Raw genomic sequence first — 13,342 nt, forward strand, 5'->3', positions numbered from 1 at the left:
GCACGTGCCTTCACTGTACCTCCTCCCTCGGGCTTCCTCGTCATATCCCCTTCTTCCCTTGACAATTCTCCTTGGCACTTTTTGTTTCTAAAATAATCACTTAAGGAACTGAATAAACAAGGATATTTTTATTTTCATGTACAAATTCGAGTGGTCAGTAAAAGTTCCAATACTCTTTTTGGTATTTAGAAGCTTTTTAAAGGTCTATACCCCTTCACAAAATGAGATGCAGATAAATAGAAATAGTAATTGTATCAAAAACCAAGTGAGCCGTATCAGCAATTCAGAACTTCTTAATATTCTTTGTCCAAAAGGTAGCGCTCAAGGACCACGCTGGGAAAAAAAGTGGTAAAAATCGGCCAAAAGATTGAGTGGGGGCGTGATAGGCACAAAACATTTTTGGAGTTCTTGAGGCTATAACTTTCTTTCCTTTAAGGGCATGACACTGAAATTAATACAGGCAACAATACTTCACTCCAGGAAAATTTTGGAATAGGCGTTTTGTTGGTAGAGAGTCACGTGACCCTCTAGTGGCCAATTAAAAAATCAAAATTCCCAAAGACTTCTCCTCCAAGAGAATTAAACCTGAAAGTGTGATACTTTGCGCAAATATAGTGCACATAAAATTAAAGAACTTGTCCGATTTGGAATCTCAAATTTCATTTTTGTGACGTCACAACTGATGACGTCACAAAATGGACTTTTTGGTCATGCGCAGTACTAACCCAAAAAATGTAGAATTTGAAAGAAAAACTTAAGACAAATAGAAAGTGAAAGTCTCAACTCATTATCTTCTATAGTTTAAGAGATATTTGTGACATTCCACGCATATTTTTAAACAAACTTTGGACACATTTTGTGGCCGATTTTTAGCACTTTTTTTCCCAGCGTGGACGGTGCTCTTTCGAGTTAGTATGGCATTTGTGCGCCTTTTACTTCGAACAGGCCACCTCCGAGTTGATCCGAGCATCTGTGTTAAAGTGAGGCTAAGTGGGAAGCCATTGGTATGCAAATGATGTTTAACAGGACAATTGCACGATGGCGATATTTGACTACAACTACCAGAATTCATTTCGGTTTTGCTTTGTTATTTTAATTTGTCAATCCCGCTGAGGATTAAAGAACAATAGCCTTAATTTGCACAAGAAAACAACAAACTCAAGGATTCTGGTAGTTGTAATGCAATTGAAACTCATTATCCCAAAAAAGGTATTGTGCTTAGCCTCGTTTTGAAAGGGAGGGTTCTTGGAACTCGGAAATGGCGCATTGAGACTGACGCCCGAACCAGTAACCTGTTGTAGTTATTTCTGTTAAGCGGTAATTCTAAGCAGAGATCCTCCGTTGCAGGCTCTTGTCCGCCCATTAGTCAAGAGTACTCAACTGGAATAGGATTTGAGTCCTCTGAGTTGCCTTCACTTTCAATAGGCTCAGGCACTCTCACGGCATTCTTTTGCTTTTGCTGGCTTTCGCTTTCACTACTGGAAAGAAAACTTTGGATTAACTGACGAAGGCGTTCCGAACTCCGCTTTTTTAAAAACGGAGGCCTTTTCATGGGTTCATTTTCTTTTTCGAGGACAGATTCCTCTTTAATGTCTTCCATCTTTGCTGAACGACCTATTACTTTCTCTGGTTTTGTTTCTTGAAGCGTCGAGAACACGTTCATACGCCGGCCTCTCCGAGGCAAAGGAGGAGGCTCCTGGCTCGACTCCAAGTCTGGTTCATCTAAAGATTCACAAGCGACAGTGTTTGTATGGGCTTGAGCCAATGCATTAGCAAAGTTAGAGATTGCGTTGTTGATACTAGCTTCATGCATCGCAGAAAATAGGCTTTGTCTACGGCCTCTGGTCCGACTAGAAGGCACTATAGCTGGTGACTCTTCCAGCTTAGAAATTCTGTTCTCAATTGACGCTTCCTGTATGTGGGAAAACAGGCTTTGCCTTCTACCCCTTCCCCTTGCTTGAAATGCCTGAAATGAAGGGGGGAACTCATCACCTTCATCGCTAGGAGAGGCCCTGGTTGTAGAATTTGCCTTTGTGACTACTGAAGCGACAGTAGTCTCAGCGCTAATATCACTTCTATCGATGACCCTATTTCTTTTCCGGAATTTCAACCAACACTGTTGTAGAGCTTGTAACACCAAAGAGCACGAAGAGGATTCAAATGCTTGGGACTGTGAATCAAGTTCCGAGTAGATTTCATCCGCTGCCGACTTAACACGACTTCTCTTGGCGCTCACAGTGAAGATTAGAACGCAGGTAACGACCTCGCCTACGCGAAATAAAGTTTGTAGAGTCCACCAATGCCATGCGTCTACAAAGGTTATGTCCGTATAAACACCAAATACACTCACCATAGTGTAGATCATAACACCGCAAATAAAGAAATTGGCTGCTGCAGAGGCGTAGATGAGGAAAATGTAAATCTTGTCCGCCTTAGCTTTCACTTGCTTGTGACTAAAAAGTTGCTTGTTCATTTTATAAGCGAGGCGGACGTAGCCAGCTCCAAGAGTTATGCCCCACACTGAGAAAAAGACTTGGCACATTAAAATCATGACTTTTGCTTCCATGTATGTAGACACTACTGTGTCGGAGACGATAACAAGAACGAAATGAATTGCGATGATTATCGAAATTGTCCTGAGCCTTTGGAATCTGGGTGGTGCTATAGATACTCGCGAGGTCTCTATCAGGGCCAATATTATCAGAGAGTCCGAAGCCGTCAAACAAGGTCCTCCGATGGACCACAAAAGACGCATTACAAATATAGCACTTATTAAGTTACCTTGGTGATAAGGATCCAAAAACATAACAAAGGCTCTGGTTATACCGAACAGAAAAACCATGGCGTTCAAGCACACACTGAGATGTTTGCCGCCCAAACCGTCGTAAATGTTTAACACGACGTAATATCCAGCATAAAAACCAATGAAGAGAAAAGCAGTCGCAAAAACATACACGTGAATATGCCAGGCCCATTTCCATTTTTTGAAGGCCTTTTTCCACTCAGGCCCAGGCTCGGGCCATGTTTCTGGTTCGGCTTGGGGCTCCGATGCCCCTTCTGATACTGTTTGGGGCTCTGTTGTTAGTTCTGACTCAGACTGCTGTTCATAAAGAGCCTCAGCTTGTGGGTGAGCTATGCTGTCTTGTTTAAAATGAGGTGTATCTGTAGCAAGGCTCTCAACCTCAAGTTGAAACTGGTTTTTGTCTTTGATAGATGCACTGTTTATTATGTGTGTAGTTCTTTTAGAAGCACTTGGCGTCACAATTATTGCAGAATGCGTAACACTTAAAGCAACAGGCTCTGAAAAAGAAATAAATCAGATTTAGTAGGCTCTAAGGACGAGGAAGTTAACTTCACCAGTTATTGACTTGGAAAATGGGGCGGGTTTTTCCGACCAACCATAAAGGGTTAAGCATTTCTTAACTAAATGCAATCACGGAATTTCTTTTGACGCCATTAACAACAATATAAAGACAAAATATAAGAAACTGAACATTTAAGGCCATTGAATCAGGCGTAAGTAGATAGCTAACTTACGCTACCGGTCTTTCTATAGTATGCTGAGAGTTCTGAGAGTTCTATAAAAGAATACAAAATTTCAAACAAAAAGGGGTGGCCGGGGCCCCCTCGGCCCACCCCTAAATCCACGCTTGGCAAAAGAGCTGTTTGAGAGACCATAGTGATTAAATTAACTGCAAAAACCGTGGACGAAGATCCTGCTAGTTGTAAACGTTGGATCTCTCAAAAAGAGACCTAATCAGCCAAAATATAAAGAACCAAAAACGAGAAGTCCAAACACTACTGCAAAGCTGATTCAGAACAACGTGTATTGTTTTTTCATAACAATATTTCGGCTGACCATACCAGACTTTTTCAGGTTTACAGATGTTACTGAACTTATGTTACAGTAGGAATCGCAAGATTATATAGATGGAGAATGTCGCAATAAAAATTGTTTAAAAGGGAGAGGCGGAAATGACGTACAACACAAAAACTAGAAAAGAAAAATAATGAGGATATGGATTACAATAATTCGTCACGGTGGTTTAGGCGAGGAGGTTCAAGAGTCATGGCCTTATCTATCAAATGCGACTCCCCTTAGGAACTGAGTCACGTCCCATGACTCTTGAACCTCATGGCCTAAGCCACCGTGACGAATTATCGTGATCCATATCCTTAATATTTTTCCTTTCTAGTTTTTGTGTTGTACGCCATTTCCGCCTCTCCCTTTTAAACAATTTTTATTGCGACATTCTCCATCTATATAATATTGTGATTTCTACAGAAGTTCAGTAACATCTGTAAACCTGAAGAGGCTGTAATGGCCAGCCGAAATATTGTTATGAAATAACAATACACCTTGTTCTGAATCAGCTTTGCAGTAATCCTTGGACTTCTCGTTTTTGGTACCATAGTGATTGCCCACTCCATAATGATTTCAATAATTTCTGGAATAGTTTAGATGGGCAATTAAGCGTTGTCTGTAATACAATGGCCGCGGAAAACAGTTTTCCCGTCCCGCGACCCATCGGGTCTTTTTTCCTCCCTCCAGATAGAAACCGTCCCTTAACTAACGCTTGTCAACCCAAACGGAAAACTCTAAAACCCCGTCGCCAAAATCTTGCATCTTTTCTTCCTGCAGTTTTTCAGGGCAAGTCTATAAGATCTGTGTCGCACATAAGCATTAAACATTCTGATGAGAGAAAAAAACCAGGAGATTTAAAATACCAATGACTATGATTATCTACCTGTTACTGAAGCTGATTCTGAAGAAGCCGACACAATTCCTGTTCTTAAAAGTGTTGTAGAAGGTCGTATTTTTATTTCCCTCTTTACAATGTTATGCGGCTTGTAAGGCTTTGCAGCCGTTACGGGGGCTCGCCACAAAAAAATCACCTACAAGAATACAAAAGCAAAACTGAATTAAAGGAAGCAACGATAAGGCGAGAAATCTAAAGCAATTTCACTTTGTAATTATCGTCAATGTCATCCGGTTTTTAATCCAACGGATTTGTACCGTAAGATCATGTTCAACAGTTGGAAGCAAAAGAAACGAGGTTTTCTCAACCATGCTTTGAATTTCTACAAGCATGTAATTAAAAATTGCGTGAAAAACAGAGAAATCATTGTCTCAATAATAAGAAAAGCGTTGACGAATCAGACGGGCCTCGAATAATGCTGAACTGAAACCAATAAAGACTGAATATATAACTTAATTGAAGTGATCCGTAACAGAATATGTTAAACAACGTAGAAGCGTTAAAACAGCAAAACCCTTATGCAAAATTGAAATAATTGAGCCACATGCATGATTGTTTATTTTTAATTTCGTACAAAAGCTAAAGTAAAAATTTTACCGGAGAAAAATTAAACAACAAGGCTCTAGGCTAACCGATATCATTCTAACATGAAAGTTTTCGTTTAAATATCGAGTAATATTGAATTTTTTTTTCTGGGATAAGGGTGTATCTAATAACTCAGTGGCCAAAAGACAGCGGCTGTATTTTCGAATCGACCGGCAAATTTCCTTGGAGGTTAAGAATCAAGCGCAATTCGTTACATTAGCTTAGAGTACAAATTCATTTGTGTTCTATTCGAGATCAGCTCTAGACAGTACTTACCAAATAAATCCAGATTTGCATAGCTCTTTGCTAAATGAAAGCCGAGCCCCCGTTAAACGTTGCCTAAAACCAAAAAATAAACTAAAATTGATGAGACATTGCTAAAATGAAAGTTCCAAAAAAACGTCTTTTGATAAAAAATTAATATACAATGAAGGCTGGTGGGAAAGTTTTTCTTAAATATTTTTGGTTTCATAACATTTTTAAAAAAGAAAACGTCTCATCTTTACTCTATATGTTTAGAGAAGAAATAATACCAGCGGGAACGATTTATCTAGTTAACGCCGGTAATAAAAAGTATGTATACATCCTGTTGCAGTGGTGAAAATAAATACATTGGATATATATAATTCGGAAAAGAAAACTCCCTAACTTTGTTGTTATCTAAAAACCTCGTGAGAAAATACAAAATTTTCTCCGGATTTTTATTTTTTCGGCAAAGAATAACATATAGGACATTTTTACTACACTACAGTTCAATGTCGGTAGATGAAAATACCTGTAACTAAATAGGTTTGAAAATGCGTCTTTCATCGAGAGATGCTCTAACGAAATGTTCTTTTCGTGTCGAGGGTGTAGAGGAGCGATTTCCAACCGAATTTTATGTCTTTTTGACAGTTTTAACCAAGATGTAGTCAGGTTTCAAGGACAACTTAAGATTTACAGGCGCATAAAATGAGACAACTTTCTAAATAACACTGGAAATCGCCTTCAACTGCTAGCCAATCAAATTAAACGAAGCTTTTGTCATGTGCACTATCCTTTGGAAAGCAATTTGCAATCCCAGTTGTTTAAGAAGAGCCGAGTTGAACTTCCAGAGGAAAAAAATAGTATTCGTCGGCGGCGAGGATAATAAATCGATACTTTTATCTGGAAATTAAAAGAAAAAAAGAGAATCCGCAGATGATTATTGCTGGTGATTCTTTTTTTCTTTGAAAAGTAGATTTTCAGTTGGACAGTAGGAAAATTAACATGAATTAACAGCTGCCGTTTCATAAAGGATGTGACAAATTTAAATCAGACAGATGTTAGGCAAGAAGAACAATTATTTTCAAAAAAATTTGTTTAGTGAACACTAATAAAAATATTGTTGAAAACACGAGTTTCGACGTGTCATGACATCAGTATTAAGATGGAAATACCCTATTGGGATCAATACCAAGAATCATGATTGGAGAAGCTTCTTTTGAGCGAACCCAATACATAAGTAATACCAAGGATTCGTTTCGATATAACAGCACTTGTGATTGGTGATAAATTCTGACCTAGGAGCAAGGCACGGATCTCGCATGACGAATAGTTAACTTGGCAGCGATTTCGTAATGCGATCTAAGCAGAACTGGCTACCAAACTTACCTTAAAGAAATTACAAATTTACACAAGAAAATTTCTCTATTTTTGTATGTGTCTGTAAATATTTGAACGTACCAGAATGCAATAAAATTAGAAGATGATTAAACGGTTGCTTTTTTAAATCACTAAGTCGTTTTTTTGATGACAATTCTGTGCTTGTGCTTGCCAGGAGAGAACGCTCTTAAGAAAGCTGGAACCCGGAGTGTCCTAGTGTGCACTCATTCATTATCTGCAATAGCTTCGTCGTAACTACAATCCCAGACAAAAGTAGTCGGGAGGATTGTCCAACTTAACAGTAGTCCATTTTAATCCTCAATCCTTTCGCTTATTATCTCCCCCCCCCCCGACCCTATTCAATGTTGGGATATAACAAGCATAAACGTTTTGCTCAACATTGGCCAAGGGGCGGGGGAAGAAAGCAAAATTAAAAAAAGAGAGGTAAAAAGTAGCGTCCTTCCCAACACTTTGACGATGATTGTAGCTTGCAGACACAGACGTATTTCAAGCGACGACCGGAGAATACGTCTTTGTCCGCAGGCTGCGTCTTAACTTTTAGACGTTTAGTTTCAACTTTTGGTACTGGCCTCAGTTGTTCAAAAGCTGGATAGCGCTATCCACCAGATAAATCACTATCCATTGGATAAATATTAGGGGAGCCAATTACGCTATCCACTGGATAGAGATTTATCCGGTGGATAGTACTATCTACCTTTTAAACAACTGGAGCCTGAGCAGTAAGCGAATATCTATTGACCCTACTGTAAAGAAGGCCTGACCTACTTTCAAACTTAGCAGCTTCACTGATTTTAAGGCGCTCTTTCCAGCCATGTTGACATTTTTTCGCCAACTACCTTGTCCCAGTCAAAAGTTAAAAAAACCGTGCAAGGGTCTATTAATGGCCTTTAGGGAAAAGTAACTATTCCTGCTCAACCGATTCTAATTTCAGGTAGTCTCAGAATAAAAATAAACTTAAACTACGCCTAGGAAATGAGTTTCTAGTTTATTTTATGGATGTGTTCTTTTCGAAAAATTAGGGAGCTTAAGCAACGAATACGGTAGCCTCCCACGCAGGCCTTTTTAGGGGAGCTCGTATTTCTTCCCTCCCCACAAACGCCTGCTCAACGGAAAACAACATTCCTTTCTCATTGTTTTATTTGCGTGGTAAGTGACACATCAACAATTGTGCAATAAAGTGTTGACAGGCTAAACACGACTGAACGTGGCCCTAGAGTTACCGTTTTCCTTCTTTTCTTTCCTTCGCTAAGGTTATGCAGTGCACGGAGTATTCTGAATTTTGACTAAATCTTATTTTTGCCGCTCTGAATCTAACATTTATTGCTGGTCAGAAAGCTTTCCCAGTGTTTAATGCAGATCGAGTAATTATCAGATTACCTTACGGTCAAGGTCAACTTTCCAGAATTTGGAAAGTACAATGTGATTGGCTAAGCTTGGGAAAGGAATGTTGTCTTCAGTTGAGCAGGCGTTTGTGGGGAGGGAAGAAATACGAGCTCCCCTAAAAACGCCTGCGTGGGAGGCTACGAATACGGCGACGGCATCAAAAACTGCAAGAAAGCAATAGGTTTACATTAGCAAAACAACAACTTTGCACGTGCATCACGCTCGTCTCTGCAAGGCTCCTAAAGTAAAACTGACTAAGACCCTGTTTACATGGAGTGGGGGACCCCGGTTTAGTGGGGTAGGTTTCTTTCGTTTCGTGTCCCCCAGAGCGTGAAAACAAAAGAAACCAACCCCACAAGACGGGGGTCCCCCACTCCATGTAAACAGGCCCTAATTTCTCTTCTTATCGGGGATGTGAACTCAAGACAACGACTTTCTCTTTCTTTTTCTGACTTTAAATAAAGTTATTTAGAATTCAACTCCTGAAAAAATTGCCAACATTTGGCGATTTTCAGCACCACAGGCATACCAGTGTGCTGCACGTGCAAAGTTGTTTTTTTGCTAATTAGACATACCGTTTTTTTTTTTACCGTTCTCCGGTGTTGCCTTCGCCGCTTAGCATTACACGAGTTTATGATTTTTTTGACCAAACTATAAATATGATCGAGAGCTTCGCTTTTAGTCCTGGCTAAATCTATATATTAGTAATTTCCCAACGAAGGTTATTTCAGTAAATTCTAAGCTTCAAATAATTGTTTAGTTTGCGATTTCAACTTTAAAGCAAATATTGTTCGTGGAAGATGACGAAAGTCGCTTATAATCTGACCATCCATGACGTAACTACGACTAAGAATTTAATTAACTAATTTTTCACCATGTAGTGCTCGCTACGAAAAACGGAGACTTAAAAAAAAGAACGCGTTGTTTAGTCAGCGAGTCAAACTGAACACTGACTGAACGCCTTTGCATTAGCGAGAAAACTGCTACCATTTCGTACAAAATTGATTTTATGGGTTCGCAAGTTAATTTTTGGTTAAGTTTCTACGTTTTTATAGACATGAACGTCACAGGAAAATAGTTTTCACCGCTATTGTGATAGATTTCAATACGAAAAACAAATGACGATTCCACCCTCAATATTACCAAGCAATTTCTCAGTGACAACCGTTGCCGAGATATCGTGCGATAAGTTCGTATTAAAGCAGCGGACAGCGCTATAAAAAATTAAAGCTGTTTGCGGGAAAGAAAATGCAGCATTTTGATTACGCTTTTTACAAGAATATTAATTTTACAGGCTTCTTACCACTGAGAAACAGGAAAAGTGTTGTTATTCCCGGGGAATTCAGCCGTACCCAAAGTCCCAGTCGTAGGCTTATCCAAAAATGAGACGAAAAGCTCCTACGAAAAGCGATCGCAAAATGGTAACAATCGAGGGGATGGTGACGACCGAAGAAAAATTATATATAAAACGAATTCTTCACACTTCAGCTGTCTGCTGTCAAAGAACCAAAGAAAAGAAAAGTGTAGACAATAAAAAAAGAGGTGTCGGCCTCTTTAGTCAGTAAATTCTCATTTTCCCTAATTGTATGCGAGGAGCGTTTGAAGTTTCCTTGGCAACGGTGTCATTTGGCATTACACAGAAAAATGGTTAATGCGCTTTCAAGAATCCGTACTTCATTGCGTGAATAATGCGGCTTAATGCTGTATTACTTCTACCAATAATAAGTAATGTTTTTGCACCAAAGTCATTTAATATGTCGTTCGAAAGATGAGGCAAAGCAGTAAAAACTATTATCAAAGAAGAACGTATTATAATCTCACGGCTTTTAAATGAAGTGTCGCTCGAGCTGAATCTCATTAATGATTGTGAACCTGGGGTTAATCTGCAGGCGGAAATTGTTTAAATAGTATTCGTGTTTTTTATGTCAGATGTCAGAAAATTTTCTACTTGGCAACTTTGCGACAAGAGAACAAAATAAACCATTGCACGGCGCCTGGCACGGCGTAAAGTAGAGCATTTCCTCGAAATAAATCAAAGAGTTCGACTTAATCAGGCGTTAATACGTTTGAGCGACATGCGTGTTAAATCGCCTGAAAGACGATTGATCAAAAAGAACTAGAGGTTAATAAACTCGCGCCCTTTAGAAAAAGGAAATGAAAAATGGAATAATGAAAAATACGAGCTTTTAATAATTGATTTTATTTGAAGGTAAAGTTGCAGGTAAAGCTCATGCAAGTCTATTGTAATGTAAAATTGTGCTGTAGTTGGAACGAAAATCGTCGATACATTCGTTGCGCCTCATTTCAGCTGCTTTTTCTTTTAAAGAGGAACGAAATGTTCTCATTATGTGCAACTTGTTTACTCAAACTATACTACGAAAGTCTGAGTCTAAAATAAATAAATTCATTTTCCGTTATGCCTCATAGACCTCATAAAACATTCTGTTTTCCCCTGCTGGAATCACGTTCGAATCCAAAATTCAGGGGGATTCCACTTTTGAAAAAGGTTTATTCAAAAAGGTTTTTTCATGTTTACGTCTTTGTGTTTTAATAGACCGATGTCGTAGACAGTCACTGGACCTGCGAACGGTTCATAACTGTATTACTAACGTAGATAAATGTTTTTCTAGTCCGCCTTTATCCTTATAATTCAAAGTTGGCCCAATTAAAAGAAGACTTCCGACCTTACTAATAAAGGCTTAGATTAACTACCAAAACCGTGGACGAAGATCCTGCTAGGTGGATGTCTAGAAAAGATATCTAATCAGCCAAAATAAAAAGAACCAAAAACGAGAAGTCCAAAAACTACTGCAAAGCTGATTCAGAACGTATATTGTTTTTTCATAACGAAATTTCGGCTGGCCATACCAGCCTTCTTCGGGTTTACAGATGTTACTGAACTGACGTAGGAATCACAATATTATATAGATGGAGAATGTCGCAGTAAAAATTGTATGAAAGGGAGAGGCGGAAATGACGTACAACACAAAAACTAGAAAAGAAAAATAATGAGGATATGGATTACAATAATTCGTCAAGGCGGTTTAGGCCGTGAGTTTCAAGAGTCATGTGTGCTGTCACAATTTGTAATAATCATCGCACTTTGTAATACCCGTCGCATTTTGTAATAAACCGTGTTGCAGTTTGTAATAAAAAAGCTGTCGCAATTTGTAATAACTGTCCATCGCATTTTGTAATAAACTAAGCTGTCGCAATTTGTAATAATTCCATCGCACTTTGTAACAATTTTTTGAGAGTATAAATTAAACTTACTTCATCAACACTAATATAATGCCAAAATATGCATAGTACTTCATAAACAAAGATGATGACGTCTGCTAGCACGTAACATCTCCGCTCATTCAAACCATTTAACTTTATTCACAGTCTTAAACATTTTTTTTTTTAATTAATGTTGATTAGTTATCTGACTTACGAAATGCTGTATTTTTAAACTTTGCTATTGTACTAGGTGGTTTGTATTCAATGGTTACCCGGTGGGTGTACTTCCTTATATGGCCAATACGGGGATGTGCCGCTGGACAGAGCACTGTCAGAGTATAGGATCTAGACACACTAGACACAAACGAGCCATTATTAAAAAGTATTTAATTTCCGCAAATCGTAACATCCATCCTATACATCATTCGAATAAGGACACCTGGAAAGTTCAAGCTTTCCTTGTTAGATCTTATAACAGGTCGACAAAACACGTGGTGCACCGTCCTTGTCTAACGCGCAATCTTAAAGAAGTAATAGTGGCTTCCATATTTTGGCCAACTTAATCAAACGAGGCCTGGAAAGATTGAAAATGTTTACTGCAAATAAACGAAAAACGTCACCAGTGGCAAACCGTCGAACCACAACAGAAACATAAACACAAAATCCAATTAGTCGCTGGCCAATACCTTCGTATGTATCTGTTTTTATAAGACTTACTTGGGGTCTTACACTGAGCAGGCTAGCCATTTGGTCCATTATTCCCAGTTGATTTGGGCCCATATAGGAACAAAAGGAACACTCGTACCATCTTAAAACAATTTTTTCTATATGGAGTGCGCTAAAGCAAATACCGTGGGGATAGTAAAAAATTCTCCTTCCCTGCGTATATACAACTTGTAAGACCTTGCAATTCTTCCGAGCGTGTTCAGGATAACTGTTTTTTTCCACAAAATGGAAAGGCTGGAATAAACCATCCATTACTACTTGAGTTACCCTATCTAAGGATCAAACCAAAGACACAAGGCTAACAAGGTAAAAAATGATACCCTATTAAAGGCTCAAAAACCATACCCTATCAGGCGGTACTTACCTATCTCATTAGCCCATCCATGTATGGAATTATCCCCACCCCCCGAAGACTTCACTTGTAACGTGGCAAGCAAACACGGATTTAAACGACGAATGCTAGGTTATTCATTAATTTTCTGTTGTTAAATGTTGCTTCTGTTATTTAAATACTTTTGAATTTAAACATGATTCATATCTTTTTGGTGATATGTCACAGGACGTTTCATGTCTTTCATAAAAGCAATTCTAGTTGGTCACGTGATTTATCAAGGCAGAAAAATTTATAGCGGAAGACATGCATATTTGACCAAAGAAAATGTTACGGAGAAGTTACGTACTAGCAGACGTCATCATCTTTGTTTATGAAGTACCTTGCATATTTTGGCGTTATATTAATGTTGACGAAGTAAGTTGAATCACTCTAAAAAAGTTATTACAAAGTGCGATGGAATTATTACAAACTGCGACAGCTTAGTTTATTACTAATTGCGACGGACAGTTATTACAAATTGCTACCGCTTTTTTATTACAAAGTGCGACACGGTTTATTACAAAATGCGACAGGTATTACAAAGTGCGATGATTATTACAAATTACGACAGTGCAGTCATGGCCTTATCTATCAAATGCGACTTCCTGGCCTTACCAACTGAGTCACGTAAAGAATGAATTTTCTCTGG

The 13,342-nt window shown here is 38.7% G+C and overlaps 1 protein-coding gene across 1 annotated transcript; it reads right to left on the reverse strand.

The window, feature by feature from the left end:
• Positions 1–1,366: 1,366 nt before the first annotated feature.
• Positions 1,367–7,802, reverse strand: LOC140943493 (uncharacterized). Its single transcript, XM_073392586.1, has 3 exons — positions 7,755–7,802; positions 4,749–4,896; positions 1,367–3,300 (listed from the first exon to the last, which is right to left on the reverse strand). Exons 1-3 carry the CDS (start codon positions 7,800–7,802, stop codon positions 1,367–1,369), a joined length of 2,130 nt encoding a protein of 709 aa, XP_073248687.1.
• Between the last annotated feature and the right edge of the window lie 5,540 nt (positions 7,803–13,342).

The sequence above is a fragment of the Porites lutea genome, chromosome 7 (genome assembly GCF_958299795.1).
Source record: "Porites lutea chromosome 7, jaPorLute2.1, whole genome shotgun sequence".
NCBI lineage: Eukaryota > Metazoa > Cnidaria > Anthozoa > Scleractinia > Poritidae > Porites > Porites lutea.

Coding starts and splice junctions, on each gene's coding strand:
- LOC140943493 (XM_073392586.1), bottom strand. CDS start 7,802: ATGGCTGGAAAGAGCGCCTTAAAATCAGTGAAGCTGCTAAGTTTGAAA. Junction 4,897..7,754: donor TGAAGCTGCTAAGTTTGAAA/GTAGGTCAGGCC, acceptor GTATTCTTGTAG/GTGATTTTTTTGTGGCGAGC. Junction 3,301..4,748: donor AGAATCAGCTTCAGTAACAG/GTAGATAATCAT, acceptor TTTCTTTTTCAG/AGCCTGTTGCTTTAAGTGTT.